Below are 13,646 nucleotides of genomic sequence, written 5' to 3' on the forward strand. Positions count from 1 at the left end.
ATCAACTTCATTTGGCTTAATGTTTTAAATCCATTATGTCAGTTATATTGTTATTCAATAATAAACCAGCGTTTTTTCTGTGACATTACATGACATTTTCCTGTATTTCTATATTTCAAATAAATATCTTTGATTATGTGAGGTTATTTACAATGCCATTTAATTCAAGTGAACACATATTTACATTCACTGATATTCTAGTCACTTCTAGTGGTCAGGCAACCTTGCCACTAAAAATAAGAACAACTTTGCTACAATTAGTTATTATTTTTTAATAGAAAGCAGAAAATTAAATTATAAAATGGGGGAAAATATAAAGGGAAGGTATTGCTGGTCTACTATCTGCCATTGGAGAATTGCAGTATATGTGACCTCAGCATTACATCCATAATCCAAACTGAGCTTCTAATACCCCACACCCAAATCCTGAGCCTCCAGTTCTCCCTATCTCAGCTAATGGCAGCTCCATCTTTCTGACTGCTCAGGCCCCAAACTTTGGAGGCAATTAGTTCCTTAGAAAATTCTGTTGGCTTTGTCTTTATATTTTCAAGGCTTTGACTGCTGATCACCATTTGAATGACACCTCCTTGATTTCATGAATAATTACAATAACTTCCTAGTGGATATTCCTACCCTACTCTTAACCTCTTGTAGTCTGTTCCCAAGATAGCAGTCAGAATGATGTTCAATAATCTTTAGTATACTTATATATTTTGGATGTCTGCTGTATACCAGGCATTCTTCTCGGTGCTTGAGATTACAACCATAAAAAAGAAAACAAAGCAACCTGCCTTTCTGGAATTCTAGTGATAATAAATAATAATAATGATGATAATATAAATAATAATAATAAATGATAAGCATAATAAACAAATTCTATAGTATAGTTTAAAATGGTGATACTTTCTATGAAAAAAATGCTAGGCTAAGGAGTTCAGGTGATGGTGGCAGATGGTAATTTTAAATGTGATCAGTGTGGATGTCTTTGAAAAGGTGCCTTTTGAGAAAATACTTGAAGGGGACGCAAGAGGGAAGCATGTGGATACTGAAGGAAGAAGATTAAATAAAGTGGAACTATAATACTAGGCAAAAATCATGTAGAAGTTGGGAGAGCTGAGTGATTATTGTTGAACTATTCTAAGGTATTTGTATTGGTGGGAGGAGAGTCGAGGTATTGAGTAACTTTTGACTTTGTTAAGTAATGAACATGTTAACAATTTAAGAATGACTGTTTAAAGAAAGAATACCAAACCAGTAGTGGGAAAATGACAGATGAAAAATATTTAATTAACCCAATTGAAGTCAAGAAATCCGAAAAAATTTTTACTTTTCTTCTTTCTTCTTTTTTCATATATTTATTTAAGGTTATTCATGTCCCCTGATTTACAGTTTAGTTGCAATTCATAAGGTTTAAGAGTGGACTGCTTTTTTGCTATTCAGTTATAAATATTTCATAATTTCCATTATGGCTTATTCTTTGACCTGTTAATTGAGGGCACTGTTAAGTTTTTCTAAATGGGTTTCTAAAGTTGTTTTTTAGTTATTGATTACATTTCATTTTATTTGTAGTCAGAGACTATGAACTAGGTGATAAAAAGGCTTTGCTGTTGGAACAGGGATGAAGAAATAGATAAAATGAAGAGAATGAGTTAAGTATCCATATTTACATCCCAGATCCTGTGTATAACAGACACGGCATTTCTGTTGATTTAGGTGATAAGGATTTTTTAAAAATTATTCTTGTATAATTACTTATCCCTATGGAAAAAAATGTAGGATTTAGTATCTTCCTTCTCCTTACACAGAAATAAATTCCAATTATGACTTAAATGTGAAGAAAAAAACTTCACAGGAAAATATGAGAGTACTTCTGAGTTTTTCCAGGACCTCTTACCATTGCCTTTGTGTATATTTATCTTCATAGTCAAATATTTAAATACTATTCTCAACACAGCATCCAGAGTGATTCTGTTAAAGGTAAGTCGGATCATGTCACTCCACTGCTCAAAACCTTCCAATTGCTGGCTTTCCATGGTACTCAAAGCGAAATTCCAAGTCCTCACATTAGCCTTCAAGGCCCTTTCTCAACAATACAGCCCCTCTCTGATGTCATCTCCTACTCCTCTCCCCTTCCTTTTGTCTCTTCCAGACACTCTGGCCCCTTTGTGGTTCATAGAAAAAGCCAAAGTGCTTCTGCCTCAAGGCATTTGCTTTTGTTTCATTTGCCTAAATTCTTTTTCCCAGAAGGCTACGTGGCTCATTTCTAGCCTCTATTAAATATCTGCTCAAGTTACGTCTTTTCAAAATACCTAACAGTGGTATTTTATATTACTTAATACACCTATCACTTCCTGTTGGTCCTTTTCTGCTTTGTATTTCTCCATAACCCTTATCCTCACATTCTGTGATGTAATTTGCTTATTTATATTGTTATCATAATTCCCCTCAATTGAATGTAAGCCCCGTGAGGCAGGGATTACTTCTTTTTTTTTTTTAAACTACTGTATCCCCAACATCTTGACAGACAAGTTCAATATTTGATGAGCAGATTAATAAATGAACCCTTTATGACTCCAATTAAATGTTAGTTTCTTTTGTGAAGTCTTCCAATTATAAGGGATCTCCTGTCATTAAAACACTTCCTGTTTCTGTATCACTACTTTATTTCTCTTTTCCCCTCTGTATTAGTCAGGGTTATCCAGAGACACAGAACCAATAGAACATATATCCCCATCGTCTCTTTATTCACACACACACACACATACACACACACACATACACACACACATTTTAAAGAAATTGGCTTATACAGCATGGGGGCTGGCAAGCCCCAAAGCTGTAGGACAAGCTGACAGGCTGAAGATTCAGGTAAGAGCTGATGTTGCAGTCTTCAGTCTGCAGGCTAGAAACTCAAGCAGAACTTGTAAATTGGACTCTAGAGGCAGAATCCCATCTTCTTTGGGAAACTTCAGTCTTTGCTTTTAAGGCCTTCAACTGATTGAATGAGGCCCACCCACACTATGGAGAGTAGTCTAGTGTTTGATCTGGTGTTTGATCACACAACTGGTCATCACTTTCTAGCCAAGATGGCACATGAAATAAACAATGATACCCTTTTACTCCTCCAAACACTTCATGTGCCTATCTTATTACTTTGTTCTTCTTTTCCTCTCATGTACGGCAGTCATTCAATGTACAAACCCTGTTAGCTGTACTTTTTAAATAATCCAAATACTTCTTCCCATTCTGTGGACAGCCAGTATCTTGGCTGGAGCTGCCATCATCCTGTCCTGGAACAAAGGCAGTAGTATCTTTCTCGGTTTCTCTGTATCCATTCTTGCTTCATTACAATTAATTTTCCATAGAAAAGCCAGATTATTCCTTTAAAAACATAAATCCCCCTCTTTTCAAAACCCTCTAATGACTTCTTGTCACCCTTATAAATTCAAAGTCCTAGATGTGGCTCACAAGGCACTACTTAATCTGACCATGGTTAATCTCTGGCCCTCATCCTACATTCTCCCCTGGCTCACTCTGCATCAGCCTCATCCATCAGCTTGAAAAGGATGCCCTCTCCTCAGGCCTTTTGCACGTGCTGTTCCCTTTGCCTGCAGAATTCCCCTCAGTGAAACCATACCTTATCCTACAACTTCTCCTACTATCAATGTCTATCTTGTTAACTTATTGTATTTTTCTTCATTGTATTACTTACTGCCTGACATTATATTATTTGTTTATTTAGTGTTTGTCACCTCTATTAGATTGTAACCTTCACTAAAAGAGTGTCTTTGTTTGCTTTGCTGCTGTATCTATAGCACCTAGAATGAATTAAAGAAATGAGCACTCTTTAACTTTCTAAAAATGTTGTATGTAATTGTAAGCTTCTTTAGAAGCTATATCTTATTTTCCATATACACACTAGGGGCTCAGTAAATATCTTAGACTAAATAAATAATTTAAAAGGCAATACTGGATAGGCTTATATACTGTCCTTTTTCTAAAATTGGATATATTTGCAGACAGTAGATATTCAGTGGATGCTTCCTGAGTTTCAAATGCAAATTATTTTGGATTTATAAATAGTAGGGGTTAACATATGGCTAATTTAGTTTTATTTTGTGTAGAGAGAAACTAATTGGCAGTAATAACAAAAGAACTTTTGTAGTGAATTGTTTTGAAAATAGGCAAAAAAAGTACAATTTATGCTATCACCACATAATCCAAGATGATTGCTTCTATAGGAGATGTTTCCTGTATTCAGAAATACTAAAGCAATTTACATGTACTAAACCTAAGTGCCAGGAATAGACAAAGATATGTCTTAACATTATTTTCTTGAATATCTCTTTGTGGAATGGGTAAGGGTAGTTAGGCACTAGAATTTTTTAGTCTTTGATTAGAAGTTGAAGTTTAGCTTTTTTCTTTTGTTTCATTTTTACTTCTTTTCCAGTTTATTTTTGCTTTTCTCTCTGTGTGGGGGTAATGGGTGGATATATTTTAATAGAGAATAGGGAAGAAATAGGAGTGATTACTTCATGCCCATTGACTTCCCTCATTTTATACTTTAAAAATGTGTTTGTATTTTTACTCCAAAACCAGCCCCAATTTGCAAAGTTAGATACATACATTTTCAGGGAAGCTAATTTTGAAAATACAACAGTAGATTAGGAAAAAAAAAACTTGATTTTGTGGGAAGAAAACTGGATTAAGCTTCAAAAAATTGTAGTTCTGATTTGAGTATCTGACAGTTGGATGTGTAATTCAGGAGAGTTATTGCATGTTAGGGGAGAATGGAACCTTACAAAGATCTCAAACCAGACCCTTCCTTTTACTGATAAATTGATGCCCAAAGACATTGTGTGCAAAGCAAAGAATAAAAGAGAGGCTTCCTGATTCCCAGGCCTTTTCCCTTTTCATTATATCAATATTTTAATTTGTAATTATACATATATATGTATATGTGTATATGTTCACATATTTAAAGTAGTATCTTTGTCTCTCTCTAATACTATATGACAGTCTTACCTTTTTTTAATTGTATTTATTTTTATTATTTTTTTGGAGGGGTAATTAGGTTTATTTATTTATTTATGTTCGAAGGGAGTACTGGGGGTTGAACCCAGGACCTCGTGCATGCTAAGCATGCACTCTACGCTTGAGCTATACCCTCGGTCCCCTCTTATCTTTTTAATAATTGCAGGCTCTTTGAGACCAGACATATGCTCAAATTTCTTTCCTTCTCAAAACATCATCCTGGAGCTGAACACCCGGTACATGCCCTGGAAAATATGTTAAATAGAATTCACTTAAACGCAGAATTGCACAACAACCGCCGTGGATCCGGACCAGGCTTTGGCCTTCTCCCTGCACAGGGCAAGAGCAGATAAGTGAGCCCGCTCCAATTCCCTGCCGAGGTTTAGAGGCGCCCCGGAGCTGGTCCCCTGGAAGAAAGAAGGCTTTCACTTAGGTTTCATCCCTTGGGCTTTTCCGTGAGTGCCTCTGCTGGGGCTGCGGGATCTCCTGCGGCACGGACGGGGCAGGGGAAGGAACGCAGGTGCAGCAGTGGGGCGGGAGGTGGCGTGAAAGGAATTAGGACCGAGGACATTCTCTCCCTGGAAGTGGGAGAGGGATCCGAGTCCCAGCGTGGAGCCGCCTGTTGCCAGGCAACCTGCAGACGCGGGCCTGGGCTAGCCAGAGCCTCTGCCGGGAACCGTCCCCTTCCAGCTCCTCCTGTCCGAAGCTGTCTCAGGGAGGGTTTCCTCGGTGGAATTCCTCCAGTTTATACATTTTCCAGCCCTCGCACTCTGGATTTAGTCTTTATCCAGATTGTTGGGTAAGTTCAGGTTGGCTGCCCCTTGAGTCCCACCCCAGTCCATGAATCCCAGGTAGGAAGAGGGTGGAGCATTCTTTCTGGTACGTTGCAGGTGCTCCTAAGTATGATCTCAACTTTTGGGGGAGTGACGTGGGGGTAATTACTCAGCTTCGTTTGAAATTAGGAGTGACCTCAGGTTCTATTCAGACACCCAGGTCTGTTATCACCTAGGCTCCAAGGTAGTCTTGGTCCCCAATTGCATGGAGCTTAAATGCTAAATTATACTTACACATCTCTTTCGTCTCTCCTTGATCACGGGCTGAACTTGATCAATTTATTCTTTGCTTTCCACTATGTTCTGATTTGGCATAAGCAACATTATAGCCACTTAATACTACTAACCAAGAAAGAAGTGATGATAATTGGAGCTGGAAATAATCATTTTTAAAAATGAGAGACATGAGAGGTGAATTCAGTACTTTTTGTCGCAAAAAAGATAATATGGTAAGATATGGATCTGTTAGTGAACAATATTCATTACATGCTAGAAGTAATGTCTCATGACTTGGCAGCTGTGTGCATAGAGACAGAAGCCATCAAGTGCTCTTCCCTCCTCCTGCTACCCCCCCCCCACCAGCGTACCCCAGCTGAGTATTCAGGGGAGAGTCTGTTCCTGCTTCTTGTAGCTTCTAGGGACTGCTGCTTTCCGTCCATTTCAAAGCCGGCTGCTTAGCAACTTAGCTCCCCTTTGACCTGTTCTCCCATCCTCACGCTTTCTCTTCTCACTCTGATCATCCTGCCTCCCTTTTATAAGGTGAGTAATTGGGCCCACCTGATACTCCAGGATACTCTCCACATTTTGAAATCCTTAACTTTTAAAAAAATTCTTACACTGTAGCTATATTTTGCATAGGAAAGGGGGGGAGGAAACACTACAGGACTCAAAACTTTCAGGAATTATGATATTTAAGGGGAATGATAAAAAGATTAATTCCCCACGTGAGTAATTCAAACTCCATAACTAAACATAGATGCTCCTTCTTTTCTTTCCTTGTTTTTGACTTTACTAACTTTATTTTTTAATTGTGGTTGTTGTTTTTAATTCTTATTTTTTACTGAAGTGTAGTCGATTTACAGTGTTAGTTTCAGGTGTACAGCAAAGTGATTCAGTTATACATACATATGTATTTTTTCAGTTTCTTTTCCATTATTATTCATTACAAGAAATTAAATATAGATCCCTGTGCTATACAGCAGGTCCTTGTTGTTTATCTGTTTTATATATAGTAATGTGTATCTGTTAATCCCATACTCCTAATTTATCCCTTCCCCCTTTTCTCCCTGGTAACCACTGTTTGTTTTCTATGTTCATAAGTCTATTAAAATCTTTAATTTAATCACATTGGAAAAGTCTTTTTTGCCATTTAAAGCGACATATTCACAGAGTCTGGTGACTAGGACATGAGCATCTTTGGGGGACCATTATTCAGACTAGTATTACACAAATGTTGCCTCAGATAATGTAGCTGAGTCACAAAAAGTTGATTTTGGTGAAAGAAGTAAAAGTGATTAACCACACGATTTCTTTCCATGTAACGTTATGTAATTTGTATGGCTTATTTAAAATTAGAGTAAGAGTTGTCATTTTATATTTATTTTACTTTTTTCAAAGATATACCGTATGATACATACGTGAACTTGAATGGATTTAGAGGTTAAAGGAGTTGCTGCTTCTCCTGCAAGTCAAGCTCAGGCAATGTCTGGAAGGAAAAAGCCACTACAAGTATGTGTGTTACCTAATTTTCCTCCTGTAGGATGATTCATTACATAATTTTCTGACTCCTTTCTCCATGTTTTTATGACTAACTTATACTCCCAAATAATTAGGGTTAATATTTCCTAGATTTGAATCATTGAATCAGCAGAATTGAAGATAATCATTACTTGAAAATTGGTCATTACTTGAATTAGTTTTATTTTCTTAATTGAGCTTATTATCTTTGTTTTTTTATTACTATTTTAAAAATCATCTGTGTATGTCTCCAGAAAATATGCAAAATAAATAGTAGAAAGAAGAAGAAAATATCAATATACATTTTATATTAGCTAAATAGGAAGAGAATCTAGGCTTCTAAAATTAGGACTTTTATCCTTTTTAACCTTCATAATATCACTGTTGTGTATATTATTAAGTGCAAATTTAAAGCTGCTTTGTCCCTGTATTCACCACAGGGTTGGGCAAATATAAAATTTAGTTTAGAAGTACATAGAGGTATTTATTTCATTGCTATTCTTACTATTTCAAATATTGAATGCTTATTACTTACCAGCAAACATGATAAATGTTTCTGTGATTTTTATCATTTAATTCTCACAGCCAACCTTTGAGGTAGATATTATTATTAACTTGCTTTTAGATGTGGAAGAACTGAAGCTTCCAGAAATTGTACCCTGCCAAGATTTTGAACTTCAGTTCTGACTTCAGGATCTGTGCTCTTTACTTTATGTTTAGCCTTCTCCCTTATATGCTTGAGCTAGTGCTTTGGGGTTTTTTTTTTTTTTTTTTTATGGTTCACAATATTATGAATTAAATCGGAATTATTTGATAATTTGAATCAAAGCAGCCCTTCTTGGGGGAGGCTGTGCATGTGTGGGATCAGGGAGTACATGCGAAATCTCTTCCACTCAGTTTTGCTGTGAATCTAAAACTGTTCTGAAAAATAAAGTCTATTTTAAAAAAGGACAGCATACAAAAATATCCACCTTTTAAAATAAAGGGTCACATAATAAATATTTTTAGCTTCTTGGGCCATGCAGTTTCTGCTGCAATCTTTTAACTTTGCTGTTATGGTTGTAACACATAGACAATTTGTAAATAAATGAGCAGGGCTGGGTTCCAATAAAACCTTTACCTATGAAAACAGCTGGGCCATAGTTTTCCTAGGTCTGGCCTGGGGGTTTATAAACTATAGTTTATCTTTATTCTGGATTGGCTAGCACAGTTTTGTTGGAATTAGGTAACTTTCATTCTAAAACATTTATGCCTATGACTTCATGATTAAATAGGCCTATTTAACAGATTTTAATAAGTCTATTAGGACACTTTCTGGGGAATAACAATGATGACCATCATGACGACTATGAGAACGACAGCTGTATTCTATTTGGATTTTCTTCCTAAAGTTAGATGATGTTATAATGGCTCCCAAATATAATTAAGAAATTTTTTGATGGGTGATGAAAATGTGCTGCTATTTTAGGCTATGTTTTATATATATAAAATTATATTTTTAAATTATTATTATATTAAAATTAATTAAATATAATATCATATGCTATTATAGCTGTTATATATTTGGTTTTATTTTATTATTACATATAAATGTATTTTTCCATTTCAATGATCATCTTGTGAATTTATATTTCTACAGTTTAACTGTTTATTAGGATAGTGCTTAAAACAATGCCATATTGAAACTGATACTGAGCTGAAATTGCTTTCTTTTATTCTTAAGGTCAGACTGATGAGGCCCAGTCTTGCATACAACTCTGATGCTTGCTAGTAGTATCACAAAAATGACCCGTTAGAGGGCATCTCAGAAGTAAGCTATAAGTGATTCTGGGTAAATGATTTCCTACTTTTATTAACTTGAACTTTCCCTAAGACTCACACATATTTCTTAATTCATGGTGGCTAAGCTTACTGTAATTTTCAGGTCTTTGCACCAGTTTCTGGCAATAAGATTGAACATTTCCAAACACATACCTGTAAATATTTGGTCGCCTCCTTGCCTAAATCCTGCACTGTCTTCCCATTACCCTTGGGATGAAGTCCAAGTTCCTTATCTTGTGTTAGAATGTAATAGCTCTGGCCACTACCTCTTCACGCTCTGGATTTCTGCTCTTTCCAACCGCCGACTCCTGCCTGTGGGCCTGTACAGCACAAGTTGTTCCTCGTGGCTGGAGCAATTTTCTCTCTCCCTTCTTCATCTGGCTCCATTTAGAGTTTTCTTTTTTCTTTTTGAAAAAAAACTGCCTCAGTTCTCTGGACGAGGTTGGGTACACATGCTAAGTGCAGCTGCTCTGTCTCAGTACGTATTTTCCACATTGTTTGAGTAAATGTCTTCCCCAGCAGACAGAGTTATGTGGGTTCTCATCCTGTCTCTGTGTCTCAAGCACAGTAGGGAGGCGCTTAATAAATATTTCTTATAGAAAAGAAACTCTTCTTATAAAAAAGAAAAGTTATAATTAGCCTTATTGCATTGACACATTGCTTATCTTTTAAAGTATAAATAAATGATATATGCATACTGATTCTAATTTTTTTTTTAATTAAAGCAAGGATGGACCTCCAAATCATGGGGAGTTGAGGATCCTTGCCTACCTGTGTAAGTCACATTTCTTCACATTTGAGCTGTTTAATGGGTAAATACATTTATAATACATTAACAAGCAAGAAAAAAATGAAAAATTATATATATAGCTATGACTGTGAACCACAGAAAAGTTTATATGCATGTGGATGGCCTGAAAATTACTATGTCAAAATTAAAGTAGATCCTGTGATAGGATGGTAAAATTAAGGGTAATACTTCTCTTATTTTTTAAAATTTTTCTTTAATATTATTTTTACATTTTTCTGAAAATTTTAAAATATTGTTTTACTTAGAACATGCAGCCAAGAGCATTTATTAAAGAAGTACATAGAATCTTGCACTTTATAATTGGGATAGTCAAAATGAATTTAATAGGAGGTATGTCTGTGCTTTAATCTTATCTTGAGATATATTACAGTTTTATCAGTCTTATTAAAATGATTTTAGTTTTGGGCTGGAATACAGTAATTGTTATATATATATTTTACATCCTTGCCTCTTAAAAATTGGAAGGATATGACTTTTATATTCTTTCAAGTATGTTAGACTACAGGGCTTCTTGGAAAATAGAAATTAAAAAGTAACTTATTAGGCTGATTCGTATAAAACTGACATTTTTATAGATCAAAAATGGGCAAATGTCAGCAATTTCATGTGGTGCCACAAAATAGATACCTGTATGCTCATCCAGAGGGAAAAACAGAGCTAGGTGCAGGTGTTAGGTACGAGATACTGAGTGATGATGGTTAGATGGGTGCCGGAAAATGTTTAACAACTGGTTTTCTAGAAGTGTACTGTAAGTTTATTATCAATTGTACTTGTTAATTTTAAATAAAATTAAATATATTTCAAGTTGATTATAAATTTTACACGAACATATCAACCAACGTGAGTATTAGTTGATAATTTCATTTATTGTAGAGTGATGCGAGTGATTTCTTTGCTGAATCAAGTCATAGTTTTGAATACTGGAACAGTATTTCCTGAGTTTTTTGTTACTGACAATGTGACAGTTCCAGACAGGATATGCTTTTCAGCTTAATATGCACTATTAACGTTTTCTCCACCACTTTCGTCTTCCTCAGAAATCAGCAAAACAATACATCAAGTCCCAGTTCATAGCATTTGCCCATTTCTGTGTAAGTGATCCCACTGTGGTTGATTTCAGGCTGTCACTGAACACAGAGTTGAAAAGAGATGACACCATAATATTACCACTCAGACATGATAGGTGTAAATGGCCTCCAGAACACAGATAGTAGCTAAGTACAATAAAACCATTAAGAAGTGATAACTTTTGAGTACTTGTTACCTTTTTAAAATATAATTTAACTACTTAATTTAATTTTATTACATTTAAATTAATTTTCTTAATTTAAATTTAATTTAATTTTATTTTTAATAACTCTGTATTAACAACCAGCTCAAAAAATTACTGAACACTTTAAAAAAAGCCTATCACAGCTTATAGGAGCCAGCAAACCACTGGCTTCAGTGTACCTGAACATATGTGATTTGCAACTATTAAAGTCTCATTTGTAAAAGTTATGGGATGCATAGATTATTTCTTTCAGGGTCCCACGACTTGATTTGGGAAGCCTTGTTGACTCTGATGACGAGGTAATTTTTAATTGGTATTTAATGTAATAAACATTTGAACACAGGGTTACAGATAGTGTATAATTAGTATCATTTAATTTTATTTTTAGGATGATTTTTCACATATGCCACTTAGTATAGCGCATATTCATTTTAACCCACCAAATTCATCTGCTTTTGGTTGGGTTACACCATGCCAAATACCATATACTCAGCACCATCTAAATGACCTGGTTAGTATTTATTTCTTATTACCAACTTTCAGAAATACAGTGTGCATTTATCACTATATTTAATCCAGGAATTTCATTATGTCCAGTCTATATTTTGTTTAGTTTAAGTATGGTATATATTAACATCCCAAACAGTACTGTTGATGAAATAATTTTACTTTGTTTTACATTCTTGCCTCACATAAGAATACTATTTTTAAAATGTCATAAAATTGGCAAAGTACAGGTTTATACTAATGGGGATTTTAAAATTATGGCAGAAAATTAGATCAGATCTTTCTAGCTTAACAATACAAAATTGGTCTCTTGGAAACTGACATACTTTTGGCTACTGGGATCCTATGGGGTAAGTAAGTAACTATACTGATTCCAAGGTGTCTCCTTGGGACATATTTATACTTCAAACAACATATAGTGTTTTATTTCATGTTATGAACACAAGTTCTGACCAGTATTCTATGAGTAGGGCTTGCTTTTCTGTCTTTGTTAGTCTTTCTCCACTCATGTGCTCTTCAGTCTCATTTTGGGTTAGTTACATGAATAGCATCCTTCTCTGTAGCATGCTGCAGTTTTCACCCTGAAGCCTCGCCCCGTCCTCCTTTGGGTATAGACTCGGATACAACCACTTCCAAGGGTTGTACTGGCTTTATACTCACCTTGGAGCGACTGTCCCTCTCTGGGACAATATGTGTTTGCTTCGTATTCCTTTTTGGTTTCTCTTACCCGCTGGCTCTGTTACCTCTCATCCCATGGAAATGTGGCACGGAGCCAGGTAATAGCAGAAGGTGGAGTATCTCAATATTCTGGAAATGGCAACCAGAGCGTCTCCAATTCCTATGGCTGTTCTGGAAGAAATGATTGGCAGTGGAGTTTTTCTGGGGCAGGAATAAAAAGCCTATCTAAAACCCGTAAGAAGAAAGAAGAGTTATTTTTTTCCTCATCCCTATTTTAGAACCAGGACTGATGTCCAGCTGGGAAACAATACAGGCTTGCTGGTTTCTGAGGCCAGTGCCCATTCTGTGCAGCTCCGCGTGCTCTGATTGCTCAGTGATGCTGCACCAGCTGAATGTTGTGAATGTGACCTCTCTTTAGAACATTGCGTGTAGTTGTCTGTTTCTTAGGCATAAATGCTAAGGTGGAGGATAAACCTGTTAATGTTAATAAGGAAAGTTAATAATAATTCTGATTTTTTTCTGGCAGATAGTATACTTTTTCTTTTTACCTCTAGGAGCAGGACATAATACCTAATAATTTGCCAGCACCAACCGACAAATATAAACTAAAATATCAGCAATACAAAACTGAAGTGAAAGAGGGACATAAACAGTATAGTCAGAGAAATACAGAAAAGACAAAGCCACAGATCACACATCAGCAGACACCCAGCAAGAAGATAGATGAAAAGGTAATATGTGTGGCTTTATCCAATTGTAATGAGATCTAAAGGAAACAGTACACATATTATAGAAACATCTTTTTGTCTGATGTCTTGCTACTCGTCATAATAAAGTACAAAAACTAACATTTATTTTCTGTACGCCAGAGATTGTTTTAAGTATTTTACTTACATTAACTAGTTTATTCTTCACAGCAGTCCTAACAGGTTGTTATCACCATTTTACAAAC

General features: G+C 35.6%; 1 protein-coding gene across 5 annotated transcripts in view; it reads left to right on the forward strand.

Annotated features, from left to right (window-relative positions):
• The window catches only part of CAPS2 (calcyphosine 2), a 75,606-nt gene that overhangs the window by 32,115 nt on the left and 29,845 nt on the right, over positions 1–13,646 (forward strand). The window contains exons 1-5 of one of the 5 annotated variants that reach the window (XM_074375386.1): positions 5,422–5,489; positions 7,485–7,595; positions 10,151–10,200; positions 11,763–11,808; positions 13,249–13,425. In XM_074375386.1, coding sequence (XP_074231487.1) covers positions 7,515–7,595; positions 10,151–10,200; positions 11,763–11,808; positions 13,249–13,425 — 354 coding nt within the window. In that variant the 5' untranslated portion in view covers positions 5,422–5,489; positions 7,485–7,514. The other 4 variants (XM_074375387.1, XM_045519449.2, XM_074375388.1 and 1 more) reach the window with 4 other exon arrangements.

The sequence above is a fragment of the Camelus bactrianus genome, chromosome 12 (genome assembly GCF_048773025.1).
Source record: "Camelus bactrianus isolate YW-2024 breed Bactrian camel chromosome 12, ASM4877302v1, whole genome shotgun sequence".
NCBI classification, from domain to species: Eukaryota; Metazoa; Chordata; class Mammalia; order Artiodactyla; family Camelidae; genus Camelus; species Camelus bactrianus.